General features: G+C 40.6%; 2 protein-coding genes across 10 annotated transcripts in view; one reads left to right on the forward strand and one right to left on the reverse strand.

Annotated features, from left to right (window-relative positions):
• CABCOCO1 (ciliary associated calcium binding coiled-coil 1) overlaps positions 1 to 21343 on the reverse strand; it is a 319312-nt gene that overhangs the window by 131437 nt on the left and 166532 nt on the right. The window lies entirely within an intron of this gene.
• On the forward strand, positions 2261 to 19485 carry TMEM26 (transmembrane protein 26). Its single transcript, XM_054071704.1, has 6 exons — positions 2261 to 2761; positions 5844 to 5922; positions 11105 to 11218; positions 11738 to 11958; positions 12991 to 13067; positions 15344 to 19485. The coding sequence occupies exons 1-6, from the start codon at positions 2571 to 2573 to the stop codon at positions 15754 to 15756; spliced, it is 1095 nt and encodes a 364-aa protein (XP_053927679.1). The 5' UTR covers positions 2261 to 2570; the 3' UTR covers positions 15757 to 19485.

Consider the following 21343-nt stretch of genomic DNA (forward strand, 5'->3'; position numbering starts at 1 on the left):
TCCTTCAGCCAGGCTTATCATGTTTGTACATTTAACTTGCCAGAGTTTATCAACTTTTCAGTTTTCTTCATCTGGACACCACTTCAGCTTTTTGAAGGTTGCCTTCTTGCTCTTGCAATCTCTGCCAATGCTGGCTTCTTTCAGTCTCTCTCAAGTTTTCTTGATAAACAGTTATTTCCTCTGCACTTCCCACGTGATTTACTGAAGCAGTGTCCATACTCTCTGCAAAGAGTTAGGTCCTCCATCTGTCTTACTTTTCAACAACCATTCTGACCTGTGCCTAGTTCTCCTTTTTGAAGCTGAGCACAGCAGTGTTAGGCTCAAACTGGCTTGTCTTACTTCTGAGAAGATGCTGAATCTAAACACATAAGATCCCCATTTCAGGCGATCTCTTCAGTTGTTACTGTCTACATCGCATCCTGTAAACCACTCAGGATTAAAGTCAAGCATTGCCCTCATGAGCTTCTGAATGAGTTACTCCACAAAATAACCACTGAGACATCTAAAAATGTACTCTGTCAAGACTGGATGTAATTTTTGCCTCTTCTAGACTGAATAACTGAAGTCATCCATACCTACTTACATCCTCTCTTTACTCAGCCTGTTGTGTTGCCATCATTGTTCAGTGGCCATTGACTCAGCTAGGCAGAGTCAATATTATATTCTTCCTACTTAAGTTTGGGACTTCCACCCACGTCAAGTCTGGATTGATCACTGATGAGATTACATTGTTAAGCAGAACAGCTCTGAAGTGTTTTTAATATGCAGAACTATTAGCTATGAGCAAAGCTCACCGCATCCTCCCTGAATAAACGAAATCATGGGCACATCCCACTGACCACCACCTTCCCAAGTTTATGACATCTGTGCTGTTAGAATCTCCATGAACAATCAGACATACCGGGTCACTCATGTCATTTCTTAGACATCAAGCACTCCCACACAGGAATATCTTGTTTAAACAACCTCTCAATTCTGACTATTCCCCGTTTCCTCTTCAACAAAGTTTGACCTTAAGACCAATGGAAGGGCTGCGAATCAACAGGACTCAAGCCACGATATGGCAGGGTGGGTGCTGGCAGCGCATTATCAGTAGTGGGCCCTCAACTTGAGTTAATTTTCCTCTGAGCATGAGGAACTCGATTTTATTGCTGCAAAAAGGCACGCTCCACAAGCCATTTATTTACTCAGGCATTTCCTGAGTGAGTGATCTACACTGTGGAATGGCCTTTTGTTTTTCTTTTTTTCTGGGCCAGGTTATTTTTAAGTCATCTTCTCCTCCACCTCTCCCCACCCCCAAGGATATCAGCTGGCCAGCACCAACTTCAGCATTTCATTGAGAAAGGTGCTCAGTTTTGCAGTGAGGAAAACATGGATCTTAGCAATTGAGGAAAAATATCCTCTTATGAAGGTCACAGTTCTTCGAGTGTTATGTTTAAAGTAGGACAGGATATTTAAAATTAAATTAGCTAGGAAGTTAGAATGTTTGGAGCGCCACAGTAGGTTACATGGACTTGATTTTCCATTTGCATTTGTCAATGGCAGATCTCAATTTAACTGCTTTTACAGTCAATGAACAGAAAACTGTAGCAGCACAGTGATAATTTTGATCAAGAAGGAATTTCTCTTTGATTACCCAGGTGCAAATTCAAATAAAATTTATAATCACTATGAAAAACGTCAAAGCAATTTCTAAAACATACTCTCTATCTACACTTTAAACTGTTCCTATAGAAGAGAAATGCCTGTTTCTGAGCTACCTGACCTAACAGTCAAAATTGTCTGTATATTTTGAATATGTGCCTACTGGCCTGTTCATAACATTAGTGCCAGCCCAGATTTCAGCCTGATTTCCAAGTTCCTCACTGGCGCTGCTTCTTAGTCCAGAAGCACAGTGTCAATTATTTGATATAGCAGTTGGACTAAATTTCAGTACCAGTTAGGTTTTCTAACCCCTCTTGCTTTGTAACCCTGTTGCACACAGGGACTGCAGCACTGAACCAAGCACACAGTTTATGTTTTCTGCATTGCAATGTGAAACGAACAATTTTAAAAGCTCACAGTCATGAAATATATCTTTTGGTGGGAGGGGAGAGGAAACGCAGTCTCAGTGATGCATTGGAGCTTTTAGAAAGAGTCAGATTAATAATGTTTCCAACTTTTTGCCTCTTTCCTTGAAATCTGTGGGATGAAAGCAGTAAGTGGGGCTGGCGGAGACACCGTAACTGTGCGGGACAAACCTCCCCTGCTCAGGCCTTGAGCAGATAAGAGAGGGGACAGGAAGAAATCCTCTGTGCTCCAGCCTTGGTGTACTCAGAGCTGAGCTCCACAAACCGCTGGAGCCTGGAAGCAGGAGCTTTTCTTTTTTTTTTTTTCTTCCCTTTAAAAACTTTTCAGGAAGTCTGGGGGAGGGGCAATGCTGTTTCTTTTTTGTTATAACGGGCCCCTTTGTGGAGATGGACGAGGAGGAGAGGTCTGTGTGGCTGTGGTGCACACGCTTCTCAGGGATTCCCAGGGTCACCTCCCAGAGCTCCTAAAAAGAGAGGAAAAGGGGAGGGGACCTGTCCGGGATGGAGCTGATGGTGCTGCTCAATGCTTTGGTTACTCGCCTGCTCTTTGTGTTGCACTCCCTCATCGGGGTTTGGAGAGTGACTGCAGTGAAGAAAGAACCCAAGTACTGGCTGCTGGCACTGCTCAATCTTCTCCTGTGCCTGGAGACAGGGCTCACCCTCAAGTTTAAGCAAGGCAGAGGCTACAAATGGTGAGCATATCCTGCCGGCTCCGAGGGAGCCCCTCTTGCTTCTTTGCATGTACTTGGCTGCAGATGGGAGACTGCTTTCTGCGGCTGCTGCCCCAGAGGGGCTCTGCTGCTGCCCCAGAGGGCTCTCAGGGCATTGCTTCTTCTCTCCGCTGTGCTTAGGGGATGGGGGGCAGAGAACTGGTAAAGCCTTGGCTTCTCCATTGCCCAATGCAGAGGGCTTTCAGGAGGGGCAGATTTGCAGCAGACTACGTGGTAGCCACTCTCTGTACAGCTCTATGTGTGTATCCGTTCTAACAGCTGAAAAATGTGGGAAATAAAGCTGCAGACAAAAAGGTATGTACGTGCCCTAAAGCTGCTGATATAGAGGGTTGGGGAAGCACCGGACACGCATTCCTTCACAAGGTCGCTGGGCATCTCCTAAGCAACGAGGTGTTGGGTACCACCGGTGTGAGGTGCAGAAGGGTGCTGGGGAGCACACAGGCTACTGCATGCAGATACTCTGCATCTCTTACCCCATCCTGCCGTGCCCTGGGTTACACCCCCTTCTCTGGGACTGCATTCCCTGCCCCTCCTAGTTGCAATGGTGCTAATGCCACACTAGTGTGTCAACCAAAACTCAATGACAAAAAAAGGACGAGCAGCATCCATTCTTGCAATTCAGCAAGAATGGCTTAAATATTTTGATTTGGGAGGCTGTTCCAGAAGGGTACTTTCATGCATGAAAGACTGCCTGAGAGATGGACAAAAAAGTTAGTAATAGCAGAGTCTGCCCAAGCACATGGGTTTTTACACGCGTCTAAAGAATTACAGCAGTCATCTACAGCTCATCAGCATTCAGTCAGCCAAAATAAATGCTGTGTGAAAAAGAAGCGGTCATGTAATTAATTGTCAAGATTTCACTAGGACCTTTTAATTCTAAAAACTCAAACTGCAGGCAGGGCCCAAGATAAATCCAGGACAAAAAAAGACCTAGAGTATTTCAGGGACCTTGAATTCTTGCCATTGCAACCTGTTAAACTCATTATAGCAAAAGCACAAGTGTTCCTTCCATACTCCAAATTTGAATATAATAAAAGCAGCAATAAAGTCTGTGACAGAGGATACAACAGCAGAAGTCCAAATGCAAGGTTAGGAGACAGAAGCAGAGTGAGCAGACCCAATTTGCTGCAAAGAGGTGGCGGCAGCAGAGACTTCATGAAGGAACCCTTCCTATGTAAGCTTTTGGAAAATCCAACTAAAAATAAATAAAAAAGCAGATTCCCTTTAGATGAACAGATGCTCTAGAAGACTGGGCTAACTTTGGCTAGAAGGAAATTTTGAAAATTTAAGCAGCACAGTAAATTATGCTTATAGGTGAGAACTGTAGACAAACAGCCAGCATCTATTTGTATCTGGATAGGCTTCTGCTGTGGTGGAAAACTCATTCAGAATACAGAATATTGTCTGTGTTTATAGAAACAACTGATCCAGGCAGTGGGCAGTTTGTGACCCAGGACTCTCCTGCCTCTAAGTACCTCATATTCTCTCCATTCCTTACTGACAGAAGAATTACTTATTATACCAGCAAAGAAAATTAAATTGCCCATGTGGAGAAGAAGTATTATTCTGGGCCCAGCCACGTTATATTTCCTGTAGATGGCTCTTTCTGAAAGAAAGGCAGGGTTAAAGCCTCTGAAATTTCCTGGCCTCATCTGGTATCGTTAGCTCAGTATTGCTAACCTGCCAGCTGGACAGACTTTTCATATGCTCAAGTTCTACAGGAAATACTGTAAAATATGTTAGCTCTGCCATTCAAATAAGAGATGCGTTCTCTCCCAAAATAACCAGGATAAAGCCCAATCACTCACATTTTTTAAAAAGAAAGCAAACAACAAAAATACCACAGCACCAAAAATAACACCACCCCTCGCCCCCACAAACCAAACAAAAAACCACAAAGCAGGACAATCTTTTCTACAGGAGATCGATTGTAACGTTTCATAGCAGCTCAGCAACCTGGTCATTTTCCTGAGCAGCAGGTTTTTTTTTCTTTTCCTCAATAATTAACCTCCACTGGAAAAGTCATAATTGCAAAAATAAAGATACATTCAGGATAGGAACAAACAGGGGCAGCAATGTTGCTGCAGTTACACACTTATAAGCAATTTAAATTCACTACAGAACATGCCAATGACAGAATAGAAGGAATTAACAAGTATCCTGCACATGACTCCCCTGTCCTGTCTTGAGTCAGTACAAGTACATGTGATGCAAAGGCTGCTGTGCATGTCAGCAGCTTGCAGTGATGCTCATGCCGTACTATGGCATCAGACCTCATTCCTACTCTAAAAGGATAAGAATTGCCAAAAAAACCCACCTGAAACAAAACTGCCATGCATTTAATAATCAGCAACCCTCATAAGAATCAGTGCTTGCAGAAGGAGTAACGAAACCTCTCAAGCCCTTCTAAATAAACTCAGCTCCAGAAGCTGAGCATAGTAATGCTTCATCATCATAAGTTATGTAGAAGACTGACAGGGAGAAAACAACTAGAGACAGAAATCCTAAAGAGTCATACAGTTGCCAGCACAAGTGGGCAAACAAGGCCAAGACCCATTTTCATAAACCATTTTAGCCTGCACTGAAAGACCTCTTACTGAAGAAGTGCTTGTTTTAGGCAAACAACTGCTATTTCTACCTTTCCTGTGTCAACACACAGGATTCTGACCAACAGCCTTTATGTCTCTGCGTCATTCAGTGAAATGACTCAATGTGTTAATTTGCCCTTCCTGGAATCAGAAAGGGCATGTTAGCTAGAAGCTTAATTTATTTATTTAACTACAGAGAATGCTGTGATGGACATAAAAACAGTAAACTGCCTTTGGTTAGTTCTTAAAAAGAAAAAGCTTTCAGATGTGATCTTAGATTCATAATACTGACAGTGTAAGGAATTTAGCATGAATAGCAATTCTTATTTGCAGTTACTGTGTTTCTTGATATCCCAGATAGTAGGAGGGAGTAGATACCATAGCCTATCATTATCTGTATGAAAAGTATATACGATGTGACATAATACCAAGCTACCCTTTCTCTTCCTTCACAGGTTTTCACCAGCAATATTTCTGTACTTGATTTGCACAGTACCATCACTATGGCTACTAGAAATTCATCATGGGACTCAGGTATTTATTATGAGACAAAATGGACTAGTTTGAAACTGATGCATTATTTGAAGGGTTGAGTTTGTTCATACACATAGAAGTCTGACAAGTCTTATTCCAATTTTCTTTTGTACTGGTGGGTCTCCCAATCCAGCTACAGCTATACTATGACTACTGTGCATTTGCTAAATATCAAATAACGAAGCCCATTCTTAGCTAAAAATGAGACTATTTATTTGTCTTTATTTGCCTGGGGAAATGAGGACTAGAAGTTTGAAAATCAGCCCTCATCCCCAGGTTGCCAGCTTGAATCTTGATGAGGATGGTAAAGAGAGAGTTTCATTGATTTAGAGGCCATTGTAAAATAAACTATGAGTTTCACAGCACTTGCTGGCAGATATCACAACTCCAAGCAAGCCAACATTCAGACAGGTATCAGTGAAAGGGGTCTTAAACTCAAATTACCTTGTTTGCTGCAACCTAGCAGAATACTCACAGATTGCTACCACAGATAGCTTACATGGTAATTTGTCTGTCAGTGTTTATATCCTTTCTTTGTTCATGCTGTACAGTGATCTGGGAGGGGCTGTCTGGGTGGCAGTTCAGGACTAAAACACGCAGTAAAAATTTTAAAGACAATTGTTCTTTTGGCAGATGGGGTCAGTCAGGGCCAGGACAGAGTCACGTAGCCCGACAGCCCATGCCGAGTGAACCACCTGCCCATGCAGGCTGCTTTGAAGTCCCTGTGGCACCTGCACATCGTGAAAAGGGGATTTTGTCTGTCCCAGCATTTACGTATATGCAGTACTTTACATCCACAGCAGAAAAGGGCCTGATAGGAATAAGAGCAAAAAGCAACAGAAGAAAATACATAAATTAGACTAAGAAGACATAGTGCCTCATTTTCTTCTTTGAAACATCGTTAGAGCCTACAGAAGCATAATCAAATATTCAAAATTGTGTTTATACTGAAAATGCCTGAGGCTTTTTCTAAATACAGCAGGAGGAATTTATTGTCTTCTTTTGCCAAATCTCCTTAAACAGTCACAGACAGGTAATGTGGATATTGAGAACATTTGTCATAGTTAAATCTGGTCCAAGAAACAGGCTAATTCTGTAGTCAAAGGCAGCAGTTTATTTCCCAAAACGATGTTAGAACATGGCATACTTTGTTCTTATTGATATACTGCTACTGTGAATTAAAGAGGGAGTATATCAAGTTAACAGCTTACTTTATACCTGGAGAGATAGGATAGAGTATTCTGGAAACACAATCCCTCAGATTCAAAACCAATACTTCCAGAAAGTGAGCAACTCTCCTAATAATTAATCTGAAATACAGAACCCTGTCTAGTATTACTTTTCATACTAAAGTATTGCTGGGATTCTCCTTATTAAAATACTAACAGAATGGGTAATTAGGTAGTTGCTAGATCCACACATTTAATGTATTCACCATGTAAACAGTTTGCAGTCTTTAAGATAGTAGAACTTTGATCTCATGTTGAATCTCTAGCAGGAAACATCAAGTGCTTGCGTTAGTGCTGTTATTTCAGGCATGTGCTAATATACAGCCTCTCCTGCTCAAGACAGAGGCAATTCTGCCTCTCAGTACTGCAGAACTGGACATGAGTAATACCATTCATATATCAACTGTGAAATACTGACTGCATAGAAAGTACTGTTTTGCAGTAAAGTATTTGGGGATGAAATACATACTTGAGATTATAAAGTAAATTGAGCTGTGTTGAGTGAAAAAAATTGCTGTCTGCAAAACAGATGGCAAGAAAATTAAAACCATTTAATCCGTTAAACACCCAAACATTCTTTCTTCATAATGTGTCAGACCTCAGATAAACAAATACCTGTTACCTTTTTAAATGCTTAGTGCGTCACTGCCACAGAAAGTGATAACTGACCATTCTTCACAGGGCTTACCTGACTACCGGTGCTGTAGTTGAGGTGGCTTCCCAGTCAGTAATAAGATAGATTGTTGGTAAACCTTGCATTTAGTTTTAATTGTCTTAACTTGAACAGTCAATATTGCTGCCCATTCCCTCAGCCTTATTCTGAGGTAGGAGTCTCTTGCCAGCTAAAATTCTAGTATATCACTCTTCTAAAAGTGATCTTATATCTTTCATCGCTTCTTCCTTCCATACCTATTATCTTCCTCAATTTGGAAAACAGCGTAAGCAATCTTATCTCTCTGTTCTACATTTCAGCTTTACTGTATGAGCAAAGCGAAGCAGTCACGGTTGCTTTGAATTTCTGACATCCCAGGTGTTGCTATAGGGACAGCAACACTGTTCCCAGCAAGAAAGGCTGGAATGGCAGAGGGCTGGTGGGGTACATGTTGTTTGGCAGCGTGTTTGCCTCGGGGAAGGGCCAGCCTCTTCCACAATGCCCTCAGGTTGCCAGCCTCCACGCGGGTTAACGGGATTGAGGGTACCCTGCCCTGGTACTCAAGCATCAACTTTATCATCTCGCTGCTGGACCTGCTGCAAAAAGTTTTAGCTAACCTCATTTTTATTTGGGAATAATGGATTGTGAATATTACGCCAACAGAAATTTGCTGAATTAGTTGAGTGTTTCAGGAGTTCCCCATGCGCTGACAGGGATCTCTGCAGGCCAAGCACTAGGACAACACTGTGTCACGCAGAAGAGCTTCTGTTTTCATTAGATCTTTTGTAAATCAGAGGAATGTAAGGTTGTTCTCAGAAGAAACACAGTAAACCAAACTAGACTCTACACAAAGTGTCTACATTTCTTCCTGTTTTATTTTTGCACAGTAAAAAGTATGTTTGTTTAGCTATGCATACAATCTCAACACTTAGGTGTAACTGGGCTCTAGCATCAAAGAGGTAAACCACGTTTATCAAGTGCCTGGGAAATTTAGTATTCACTTTTTCCTTGTCACATTCCCATTAAGTCCCTGTGCATACCTAATTGGCTAGGCAGATACGCCTGGCACCAACAGTCCTATTTACATGCACATATATGATGAACATAGAGGCTCTTCTTCAAACTTGCAAGTGAAACACCACCACAGTCACCACTTAATAAATATTCCGAGAGAAACACACCAAAACAAGATATGAACATACTTAAAATTAAAAAACAGGAGTCTAGTTAAATGGTTGGCTGTGCAGATGCAGTTTTCCATTTCTTGCCTGCATGAAGATGAGAAGAGGTATGAACCTGACCCTGAAGAGTGCTGTTCAGTTAGAGTTTGTGGAGCCTCGTACTGAAATAATAACCCCCCCATTCAGCTGAGAGTCATAAAATTTACATATAAGAAACCTACGAAAGACACAGATAAAGTGAATTACTGTTCTTAAGGAAGTATTCTCTGCACCTTTGTGTCACTAGGAAAAAAAAGGAGCCCCCCTTTGCAAGGCACATGAAAGCCATGCTGTGCTTTCCTCCACCTCCCTGCAGCAGTGTGACACGCTGATTCCTGCAGCTCCTCTGCCCTCCGTGCGGGTTAAGTGGACAGCCTGCTCTGGAGCAGCGAGAGCTGTCTGCTCTATTGTTGGCGTGGGGAGAGCCACAACCTCTCCTGATAGGTCCCTATACACCTCGTTACCTCCCATTTCACTCCTGTCCTTCAGCCACCTTGGGGCTGCTTTTCTTTGACCTTGGGGCTGCTTTCTGTAGGCTTGAGACTTCTACCATCAACAGATAAAAAGGCTTCTCCAGAGCACCAGTTATATTTCATTTCTGAAACATCCTCTGAACAAGCCGTTCTCTCTCCCCTGTGGCTGAAGAACTAACCCAAGGAGGTCAGAACCACAAGGCTGTCTCCGGCAGAGTGTCAGCTCCACTGTCTTACTGCCTCCATGCCCACAGCTTTAAATTTCCCCCCTCCAAATGGAATTGTCTTGTTTTCCACATCTGCCAATGTTCTCACACCCACTGTCCAATTTAGGTGAACTTTCTGTTTAAGAGCCTTTAGCATCAACTATAAAAGCAACAAGCACTGACTATTTTCCCTGATTTTTCAAACCATGAGAAGTTGCCCCATTTATCTATGACAAGATACAGGCAAGAGACAGCATTTACCTAGATACTGAGCAACATTATCAGAGACCAAGGAACGTATCAAAGTGGAATCTGAGGTTTACTGGAATGTGACATTTGCTGGAAAATGCTGCCTTCATATTGGCAGGCATCACGCTGAACACAGCTACTCAGTATGCACAAGAACGCATTCTGATTGCTACACAAAATCACTCCCCATGAAATAAAATGGTGGGGGGCCCAGTGGAGGAATGCGAATCATCTGGTGTTCTCTGGCACAAATAGGACAGGATAAAAGCCTTCAGTAACAGCATGGTTTGATTTTCTAATTATCCCTTTTTTATTAAAATGAAGAGAGATGTTAACGGATTGTTATGAAGACAGATTTTAGAAACATACTCCAGTTGCTCTGGGAGCATCCCTGGAGGTGAAGGTAGTAGAAGGGCTGCGTGGTGCTGCAGGCATTAGACAGGACACAGTCCTACCACTGGTTTACTGCAGTTGAAGCAACAGTAAGTTTTAGCCAACATTTGTTTTCTCAGAGCACCAGGTACTTGGAGAAAGTAAAAATATCCATTTTTCTACAGGGCTAGGCAAAAACGCATTCCCAAATTTCATAGTTATTCTTGAATCCCACCGCTTGCATTATTCACTGAAGACTGAAACAATGCTATTTTTAGAGAACTGTTTCTGGATAGTAGTGATGAGAAACAGGTAATTTGAGAACAAGTTTGAATGTAGAGACTGGCCATGAGCATAAAACAGCAGACTGACCAGACCAATTTTTACCCTATTTTACAGTTTTAGCTAGTGAGAGACTACGTAGGAAGCCCCATATTCTGTTCAGGAGAGCTGCAGCCAGATTACATTCAATGAGTGCGGTTTTAGCAGCACTAAGGTGCCACCAACTCCAACAGCCTTTGAATTTACATCCTTTTCTACAATAAAATCATATACTTTCTCAGGCACCTACCAACATATCACTCCTGGTCTTGTGAGAGGAATTCCTCCCTTCTGAACAAGAGGGGGATTACATTCAGATTGAGCTTCTACCTTTGTAAACATTGACTGACTTTAACAAATGATCCTTCTGCAGTTCAGCAAAACAGGACTTTCAGCCACAGAGTGCCTCTTCTGCCTCTGTGAGATGTTTATGCATGTGTGATGCTTGTGTTCACAACAGTACTGCAGTAACGAGCCTGGAGCTGTTCAGGTGAACATCAGCAATCAAGACTTCAATCAATCCAGAGACAGCAGTCATGGAAGTGAGGGAATAGATCACCACATCATTCAGACGGTGAGATACCTTTTCTTATTCCTAGTAGAGACCTGATGAGATTAGAGCAATTAGGAAGGACAGGTGTGTCTGTCTGGGCAAGCTCCTCACTCAGAATAAAATTTTTAAAAAGAAAAAGAAATACTTTAAGAAAGCCATATTATCAAAGTGGCCTACAGCATGCTGCGTACTAACTGTTGTTGGTAGGAGAAGTCTGTGTGAAGAGGGTACTCTTCTGCCATTCTCTTCCAAACCTCAGTAGCTGAAATTAGAAAGTGTCTGGGTGATGCTTCTGCAGAGAAAAATGAGAAGAGGAGTAGTAGTACATGCAAGAAAGTACAAGAAAGACTTGCTATTCGTTACCCAAAATTCCTATCAGTGTGCCTTTTTCAAATTATGCCTACCACGTAGAAATTATTTGCTCTAATACAAAGTGAAGGAGAATAATAGCAGGCTCAAGGATGAATACAGTCTCTGAAGGTACCTACAATGTCAATCTCCTGAAGTTACAATGTGTTGCTGTTGTCATCTCTTAAACAGGCTAAAGTCTTTGTGAATCAGCTCTCCAGAATCTGTGAGACTGTATGGACACTGGCACTCCACCAGACTTTTCTGCTGCTACTGGTAGTTGGGAGGTGGCTTCTCCCCATTGGAGCTGAAATCACCCGGGATCAATTGTCTCAGCTGCTGCTCATGTTTGTGGGAACAGCAGCAGATATACTTGAATTTGCTAGTGAAACTTTGGACATTGAAGATGTTCGGTAAGGACTATTTGCTGACATAAATAATTTGCATAGATATTTGTTTTGTTTAAATATTTGTGTGATCTGCCGAGTCAGAGTAGCGGAGGTGTATTTTCCTCAGAAAACAGAAGGCTACATTCAAGGGCTCTGTTTTCCTACTCTCACCTTTACCTCTGTCAAAGGCCTAACAGCCCTAGGAGCTTTGCTAGGGATTACTCGTCTGTTGCCAGCAGAGAAGCATGTCACATCCATCACAATAAAAGGGTACAAGAACCAAAAAACTAGCATAACTGCCAAACAACGTCAATTCTTACAGCTACAGGAGCTGAAACTGAATACACCGTAAGCCTCTTTCAGGTTAGTGAGTTGGTTTAGATGGGCAAGGAAGCAACTGGAGTTTGCTTTAGTGATTCATTATCCAAGTTGCTTCTTTGGTTGTCTCATATGTACTTTAGTCATGATAGAATGACAAAGTGATCAAAGGTAGGAAGAAAGGGAGTGGCAGAGTCTGGTGTGAGTTTTGAACGTTGTGATTTCTCTCAGAGACAATAAGCCCATCTCCCCCTAACAGCACTGAAAGATGAGCTGTGATCATCCATCATAAAGAAAAAGAACCACAAAAGAGGATTTTTAGAGACATACTGTATTTTGGGAGGGGTTTAATATAAAATAAAAGGTTCTACAGTGGGAAAAGTGGTCCTTCCACTTGGCAGAGAAGCTTCAGGCTTGCAAGGAATGTGTAATCACTGCAAGGTTAAATATATCTCCATTTTGAGCCGCAGTGTCTATTTCCATGTGTTTATTATCATAACTTCAGCATCAGATATTTAGTGTAATTACATAGCTAGAATACGTGGCCTGAATAGCAAAAAATCTATACGAAAAGGTGCCTCTGTTTTCATTAGTCTTACATCTCAAGAGTAGGCATTAACCAATCATCATTTCACTCAACCACCCTTTAAATGACATTCCAAATACTACGGGGAACATTTTTGTTATTACTTAAGGAAACTGTACCTTCACTGCTATCACTTTTTTCCTCTCCCATAGGAAGAATTATGCTCTCATAAATGCAATTCTTGCTGTATGGACCTGGAGTATGTTACAGTTTCCACTTGATCTTGCAGGTTAGTACTTGCACATAGACAAGAAAAGAGAACAAGTGCTATAGGTCTTTGTTGGCATGTCTTGTGGCTATGCACACACTACGTGCTATACCAAGGACTTCTGGTGGAGAGTAATTCATATGACAGCGGTGGTTTTTGAAGAAAGCCTACTGTGGTTTCTTTTGAGGAAGCACTTTTTTTCTGGCTAATCTCTGATCTCCCCAATAAAACTCTCTACTTCCAGAAAAAAAAAGGACTTGCAATATCGTATTGAACATCTCCTCCGGTTGTCTGATACTGCCTGAAGCTTCACTATGTGAACTCTTGAGTTAGATATGGTCTTGGATTATGGCTCCAATCTGGGTAGGTTAATAGACTGTATGGAAAGATAGGCTATTGTTAACCTCAGGGAACAGCACAGCCAAGAAAACAGAAGAGGTTATCACAGAAGAAATTACCTATTCACAGGGAACCTTAAAGACGTTATAATGTTGGGACATTACACCCTTATCTTAAGCTAAAAGGCCCAGCATTCAGCCAGCTCAAATTTGTATTTGTCCCTGGGCAGAAAGGGCTTCTCTGTGTCCAAGAAGAATAATGAAGTCTGCCTCGGTCATTATCTGTTCCAACTGTTTTGGCCTCCAATCGCTACTATACCAGTCCAAATAAACATTATCCTCACTAACATCTTACATGAAATTGATGACTAAGTTGACACACTGACTAAAATAATAAATTCATAACATAATAACGACAAATTATTCCAGAATTTTTTCATTGGCCTTTTCTTCATGGATAGCACTAGGCTTTTTGACATTATGAAAATGTTTCAGCATTGCAGCTTACCTCCTGAGAAGAATTGTCCTAACCACATTTTAGATTTATCACAGCTAAAATTCTGGTTACTAGTAAAATGTTTTCTGTTAAAGATGCACAACACTCAGGTTTCCGAAAAAGAAAAACATCCACATACCCTCTACACATCACCAGCACCTAAACAAATTCAAACAATGCTTAAACAATTAAAGCGACAATTAAGTGAAGTAATCTGTTGTATACTGTGCAATTTATTTTCTCTGGCTATTGCTTTTCTGCTTATTTAATTACATTTACCAGTTTAAAAATTAAAGTTATTGAATGCACATTGCCCTGAAATTTACTATAGGTACAGTTTATTTTAGGTAGCTCTATACAGTTGCAGAGATACTACTTTTTATTCAAGCTTTAGAATGTTAACTCACATATCAAATATGGTGTAAACCAGAAAATTTTCAGCATTTATTATTGGACTACGGCAATGCTGTTAAGACTATTGAACAACAATAGCACAAAAGCATATTAAAAAAATAGCTGCTGCTGAAGCTTTGCCTACTGGATTCGGCAAATTTCTACATTCTACAGCTAATTTTCCACTCAAGTCTCTTCTTTATTTCCACCACCATTGTCAAACAATGGCATTTGTTTGGTAAGCTGAAATGTTCGGCAGTTGTTACTGCATCACAAGTAGCTATGTTTTTAAAACTAATGAAATCCCACTGCATGAGAGAGGGTTTAGTTAAGCTCTGTGCATTTTCATAAGGGACAGCCCTATTTACCACATGCAAACCCTTCTGATGATCCTTCTCTCGACACCACGCAAGGCATTCTAGCCACTGCTGCTTTTATAGCCAGGGGAACAAGTGTTCAACAGGTATATGCAAGTCATACCCAAGACAGCCACGAGTAATTGTGGGTCAAGTCTTACATGACAAGTAGCAACCACTGTTTCTTCCTATCCATAGTGCTCTGTACTGTCTCTGTAAGAATAAGAATGACTTATTCTTACTATGACGCATGAAAAAGGCAAGGGCTATCTGGTGGATCTTTTAACAGCAAGGTCTTAGACAGCCTAAAACAGATTGAAGGGCTACAGCTCAGGCTGTTCCTATTCAGCACTGTAGTTTTTTGTAAAGATACTTATTAGCCTAGCATGTGTCCAGGGAAGTTGTTGTTACAGAAAGATTAGGTGATCAATCTACTTCTGCTTCTTGTTTTAAAACTGTACAAAGACTGATAGCTTTGTGGGTTAGATACTAGGTGGTCTGCTAAACAGGACCAAAACCCACTTAAGTCCCTACTTAAAATGAGCTTAGTATATTTTGCTGAAACGGATCCCAGAAACGCGATCTGCTTGATGTTGAATTGTTCGCAACTGAGTGTGTTTATAGTCTAGGCTGCCCCGAATTATAAATGCCCTTTAGACTAATCCTGGCTCAATTTTAGAGAGTTGTTTTAATGTAACTGTGTTTTATTTCCAGTACAGCATATTGGCTGCAAACCAACTGCATCGACTAGGCGGATACCAAGTCTACTGCTGTGCAGGTACAGTGCAGAACTGTGGAACATTGGGGTCAGCCTTTTCATACAGGATGGTCCCTTCTTCATTGTGCGTTCGATCCTGATGGGCCACTTCAGAATATTCAATCAGATGCTAGTTTTTTTCACGGCTAAGAATATCTTAGTGGTTACTCTACAATTGTATCGTTTGGCAGTGATATCATTAGACTTCCATGCTACCATTTTGCAGAAGAGCAGGAAAGAAGTCAGCTGTTGCCCATGTGAGCCTTATGAAGCTAGTACTCATGCTACTACTGACCAAGATACCGAACTGAAAGATTTTGTTGCTTTTCCTCCAAAAGAGGAACCCCAAGCTCCATCAGAAGATCCGTGACCACAGTTACTGACGTAAGAGGTTCCATTTCCCACAGCTTCTTCAGAAAGGCTTAATCTGTTTCAATGACCCAATATTCTTTGAGTGAGTACCTAAATCATCTCTTCCACCAAGAGATCAATAATTTCGTCTAATTGTAGGAGAAATTTCTGAAGCAAAGTCATAGATATGGGACATTTTTCTATCTTTTTGTATGCTGGGTTTTGACTAGTTCCCTATTGTATTATCCACAGGGATTTTGTAGCCATAGTTTGTAGTAGCAAGAAAGGTTTGGCACACTAACGAAGTTGGTTATTATTACCTTTGGTGGCACTGTGCTAACATGTTCTCACATGTATTCAAATAGAAGGAGAAGCCTATCCATCATGGGAAATATGGATGCATTTAGCTCTACTATAGGCCGACATTGATGGTTGGGCTGTAACTAGAGCACAATGAACAGTATATTCGCCATGTACAGGACCAGCTTCAGCAGTGACAACTGTGCAGACATGTAAGTGAAGGAAGATGACAGATTTCTGCTGTTACTGTGACATCAAAACATCGATCAGTCAAGAAATTTAAGAAAATCTTGTGCAAATGTTACCTCATCCTTGGCTGGATTCAGTTAAAAACTATGCAACACCACGGAACGGCATAAACAAAACTGTCTCTTGGGACCTGCATTGTCTGAATAACAATGTCTGAAAACGGAAAACCAAAACCTAAAATAAAAAGCAACCGCACAGATCATTAGAAGACAACTCTGTTTGTCACAGCCATTTTCTACTGGCACTTGTCTTTCTATTGCTACTAGTCAGAACGCAAAAAAATCACCACCCAAAATACTTGTGAAGGTTTCCCTCCCGCCCTCCTTAATTTCTCTGTGTTTGCAGCCGAGAAGTTTTTTAAATGTTGCCATTTTATATGATTTTTTTTTTTAATAAGTGGCCTGACTCAGGCATATAACCTAACTAGAAGTAAAATAGCACTGCTCAAGTTTGACAAGACAACCTAGACAAGAGTATTCAGGCTAGTGCTTCGCATTTTATAAAGCAAAATGAATCACCACATGGTCCCATGAAATAACTTGAGAGACTGGCTGGTCTGTTTAGCGTCAAGATCCTTTTTTAAGAAATGGCTAATAATTACGCTTTTACTGCTTTAACATTTGGAGTGAGCAACATAGGGCCTGATTAATTTCTCCCAAGAACACACTTTATATCAGCATAACACCACTGACTTTGCTGGGCTTCGCTTATAGAGGCTGAAGTAAGACAAGTGATTTTTTAAAATATGCCTAAAATATATATTCTCGGAAGAAATGGCAGGTACTTTTACAAATTTCTACATCCATTCTAAAAAAAATCTAGAAAAACATAAAAAATGTAGAAAATATAAAGTGACCTAATTAAGGTAACTTCCCTTATTAAAAGTTCCCAATTAAACCTCATTTTCTAAAGGTTCCGCTGTCTGAAGACAACAACACTTTTCATTTCCCAGACCAGATTCTATCACCACTGTAGCGGTCATATGGTTATTTATCCATAGCCTGATAAGCAATGACATATTTATTCTTTGAAAGATTAACCTATTTAATAATTCCAAACCCCAAACACGTGAACCTGTGTTTATATTTTTGTGAGTTACTGAGTTTGTTACTGTTCTCTGCATGATCAGGCTCTTCCATTACAAGAAGAGAAAATGCACAGACTCAAAGAAAAAAGTCTTATATGCTTCAAAGCCCTTTAACATTTATACTGTAGTAATAACATGCCACACTTCCTGCTTTTCTTTTTTAGTTTGGGCCTTTTTTGGGCAGAAAAAGCCAATCGTCATTCACCATGGCATTATGAGATAGATGTATGGAGAGTTAGAATGCAACTTTATTTGGGATTTCAATTCCAGTCTAGAAGTAAAAAGGCTAGAGTGCTGCTGCTGACTGGCTGTGCTGTCTAAAACCTTTGAAAAGAGGGTGAATTTAGAATGAGTTAGTAGAACTGCAACACATCTCTTCCTTGTTGATGCAAGCCAGGACCATCCACATTCATTTTGAGTTTATCGCTTGCTTATATAGTAATTATCCTGTTAAAAGAATTGTTGCTAATTAATTTGGAGTGTATTGAGCCTGCTAGAACATAATTTTAAATTCATCAGCACAAAAACTGCAGGATGTACTTTTTTACATTTGCTGTCTGTTTAAAGGGCTTAGTTCAGCAACAAACTGCCTTCGAGGCTCAGCCTGCAGCAAATGCAAGATCCCCCGAGGTCAGCAATATAGAGACTAGTTACAGCAGGAATATTTTACAGAGAACTGTATTTCTTGATCCTCAGGCTGTTTCATTTTAAACACCAGTAAAGCTTCTAATCAGATTTCCTGCGAGAAGAACTCACTCCAGTGCTAGTTTTTTACTGCTAGATCCCATCTCCATTCACTCACAGAAAGTGGGCTAGATCCTCCCTCGCTCTTATCATAGAACAGATTTGGACTCGCCTTTTCCTCCCCACTATCGGGGTGACAACGAACAAATGCTTAAAACCAAAAGAAAATCCAAACAAACAAAAAAAAGCACTTAAATGGTTGGTGTTCTATCTCCCCACCTGTGTGCAGAGGGGAATCATATCTGAATGACGTGCTGTTCCCTCCACTTCCTTTAAAAGCCTGGAAATGGCAGTTAAGCTTAACTGGTGTCATGCTTGCTATTCAGGAAAAACTGCAACATGTTTTCAGGAGGGAAAATTCAAGCCTTCTAAATGGAAGGTTTTCAGAACATTTGTCTTAATCATTATTTACTCAAGTCAGGAGAATTCCATTACTAAATCTCTTCTGCAAATAGATACTTAGCCATTTACTGTTATATATCCTGGTTGTTCTTGCCTTGTTCTTTTAGATTATTCCATATTAAACCTCACTAAAATGTTTTACCACTTGTCTTTTCCTGACCTAAAGTACGTTCCTCCTTTCCTTTGGACACTGGCTCAAATAACATCATAGCCCTAAGCCTGAAAAGAAAACAAACAAGCCCAAACCAAAACACACCAGCAACCATGATTTTATTATGTTTCTGTTGGTATTTGTACTGTACTATTTTCTCTGGGACCATGTGGAAATGGAAGAAAATGTGCAATTACTTTTAAAAAATTCCAACTGTATTTTGCAAATAAAAGGCAGTTACCTCAGGCATAGCTGCCAATTTATTATGTGAGAGCTGACTGTTATATGTTCCCATTAATTACATCTTCCACATGCTGCTTTTCCTTTCCATCCATCCTAAGTTAATTACTTAGGCCAGATTCTGACAGCAGCCATTGCTTTGAAAATCTACAGCAACTGCAGTAAATTCTGCTGTATTCTGAATAGGTTCTTCTTTATTCAGAACCTTTGCCTCCAAATACCCAAGTCACAGAACATTTCCAGAGGGGAGGTGTTTATTATCTGCACACAGTATGCATTCTAGAGATGTGCAGAAACAGATATATACATTTAGACATCTGTAAACACCTGGCGATACCCAATGCATACAGTTTTTATTTCTGTTGTGTGAGACTGCTGATGAAAACACTCCACAAATGTTTGTAAAACACTTACAGAAATACCTCAACATTACAAATACCTTAAAGTTTAGGGCTCTAAAAACTAATTGTTTCATACTCTGAGTATGATTTTTTTAATAATACTGATTAAAAAAAAAAGTTTTGTAAACTCCCTGAAATATATTCTTTCTATGCCGGTTTCCTCAGTTGAATGAAATCTACCCAATCATTGTTTCCCTCTCAAAAAATAAAGTTTTTTTGAAAAGAACGTTCAACAGAATGTTAGCATCTAAAACCGCACAAGGCTGTTTCACTGGTTCTTATGTCAATAGAAAATTGGCAAGCCTTGAAATCCCCAGGCTGAAGAGTCTTTGGCCCTCTGGTGTTTGGGTTCGACCCCCATCTTTAGTCATGTTGTTGTATGAGAAAGGAAAGCCTTTGCTTCCCTGTGAGAGGAAGGAAAACAGGTTAATCCTGATCTATAATGGTGAGGCAATAAAAAGGGGTCACAGTGACAGAAGAAGTAGAGATGTTTGTACAAGATCGGTCATTGCACCAGCAATGAAATGGAGCAATACAGACCCCTAATAGAATACATACTAATGACTGAGAAAACCACATGCATTCTGAAAACCTTCACTGGCTCTTCAGAGCCAGAATGGAAAGAATTGACAGTCATCTCCACTCCAAGGATCTCCAGCAAGCTGCTAATACAGGAAATCCAGTGGTCCTGAGTCTGTCTTGCAAGTGGCCTGAAAAAGCTTTATTCAATTTTTTCCTAGTTTGGGCTCATTTGAGTTCTGTCTTTTCCATTTAGGCTGGTTTATGGGGTGGGAGGGAAAATGATATGAAAATGTAAAAACATTCATCTATCCACCTTAACTCTTACCTCATGCTCTATATACTGCTGTTCTCTGCCTGTACACATTTCCAGCCGCTTTCTGGGCCCCCCATCCAGATCTCAGTATGCAAGCAAACGATACCAAACACTAAACTTCCCACTGCTGACTGTGAAAGTCTTCACAAAAGCACACAAGAATTCCCGCCAATCAAAGATTAAAAAAGACCCAAGCCTATTTCTTCCTGGTAAAGATGGAAGATATCTGCAGCAGCTAAAGAGCTTCCTCCATTTGTTAGTAGCTTACTACAGAGAAAAGAATGTTTTCCGGAGCAGTCTTTCTGTTAAAGGCTGGTTTATTGAATCAGCAGCATCACTTCCTGTAGCCCTACAGATTAACATCTCCTTCAAACAACCTTAAGGATACAGAAAGTTTGAAATGAGGCTGTCAGGCTGTAGGTAAAAATAAGGAAGCTGAAGGGTGGTACAGTGCAAAAGTGATACCATAACCCAGCATTTTCACTTGTGGGAGGTGGGAAAGACCTCCGAGGCAAGTAAAGCAGTCCTGGATATCATCTATAATAGCAGCTTGGAAAATCTGAACTGAAAATTACTCTAAAATCTTCAATTTCCTGATAACACACAAAGTAGTAGCATCCTGGAATAATCATACAAAATGAATGTAATCATAGCTAACACCTAGACCTCACAGAGGACTCCCAAATAGCTTTAGAATAGATTTGCAGTTGTAAAACTGGTTGAGTATTGCTGCTCTTTCATTTTATATTATTCTGAATAAGCTGATGTTTCACATTTGAGGAATAATTTAGGCTTAATTTTATCTAGCATCCTGCTTAAGAGCTTCACAATTTCAGTCCTTTGATAAAATTCACAAAAAGCTTGTCTTTCAAAACAAACTTGGTAGAAGCCTTGTTGGTGCATGTTTCAGGACTGCAAGAGACGATAGTATGTTCAGCAACAGCACTAAGACAGCTGTCAGACACTATAACTCACTGTAGGCTTAATCCTGCTTTCAGTAAACATTCACAATGCCACTGCTGAAGATCATTACTATAGCAATACTAGAGAAACATAAAAAACAGGGCTCATTTTCTCATGCAACCAATTCTAATGTTTTAAATCTCTTTTGAGGGTGCTTCTCATCACAACTGCCAAACTAGAGTACTCTTATTAGAGGTCAGCTCTGCAAAGTGGTTAGCCTTCTGAGCGAGAGCA

The sequence above is a fragment of the Cuculus canorus genome, chromosome 7 (genome assembly GCF_017976375.1).
Source record: "Cuculus canorus isolate bCucCan1 chromosome 7, bCucCan1.pri, whole genome shotgun sequence".
NCBI lineage: Eukaryota > Metazoa > Chordata > Aves > Cuculiformes > Cuculidae > Cuculus > Cuculus canorus.

Coding starts and splice junctions, on each gene's coding strand:
- TMEM26 (XM_054071704.1), top strand. CDS start 2,571: ATGGAGCTGATGGTGCTGCTCAATGCTTTGGTTACTCGCCTGCTCTTT. Junction 2,762..5,843: donor CAAGGCAGAGGCTACAAATG/GTGAGCATATCC, acceptor CTTCCTTCACAG/GTTTTCACCAGCAATATTTC. Junction 5,923..11,104: donor AAATTCATCATGGGACTCAG/GTATTTATTATG, acceptor TGTTCACAACAG/TACTGCAGTAACGAGCCTGG.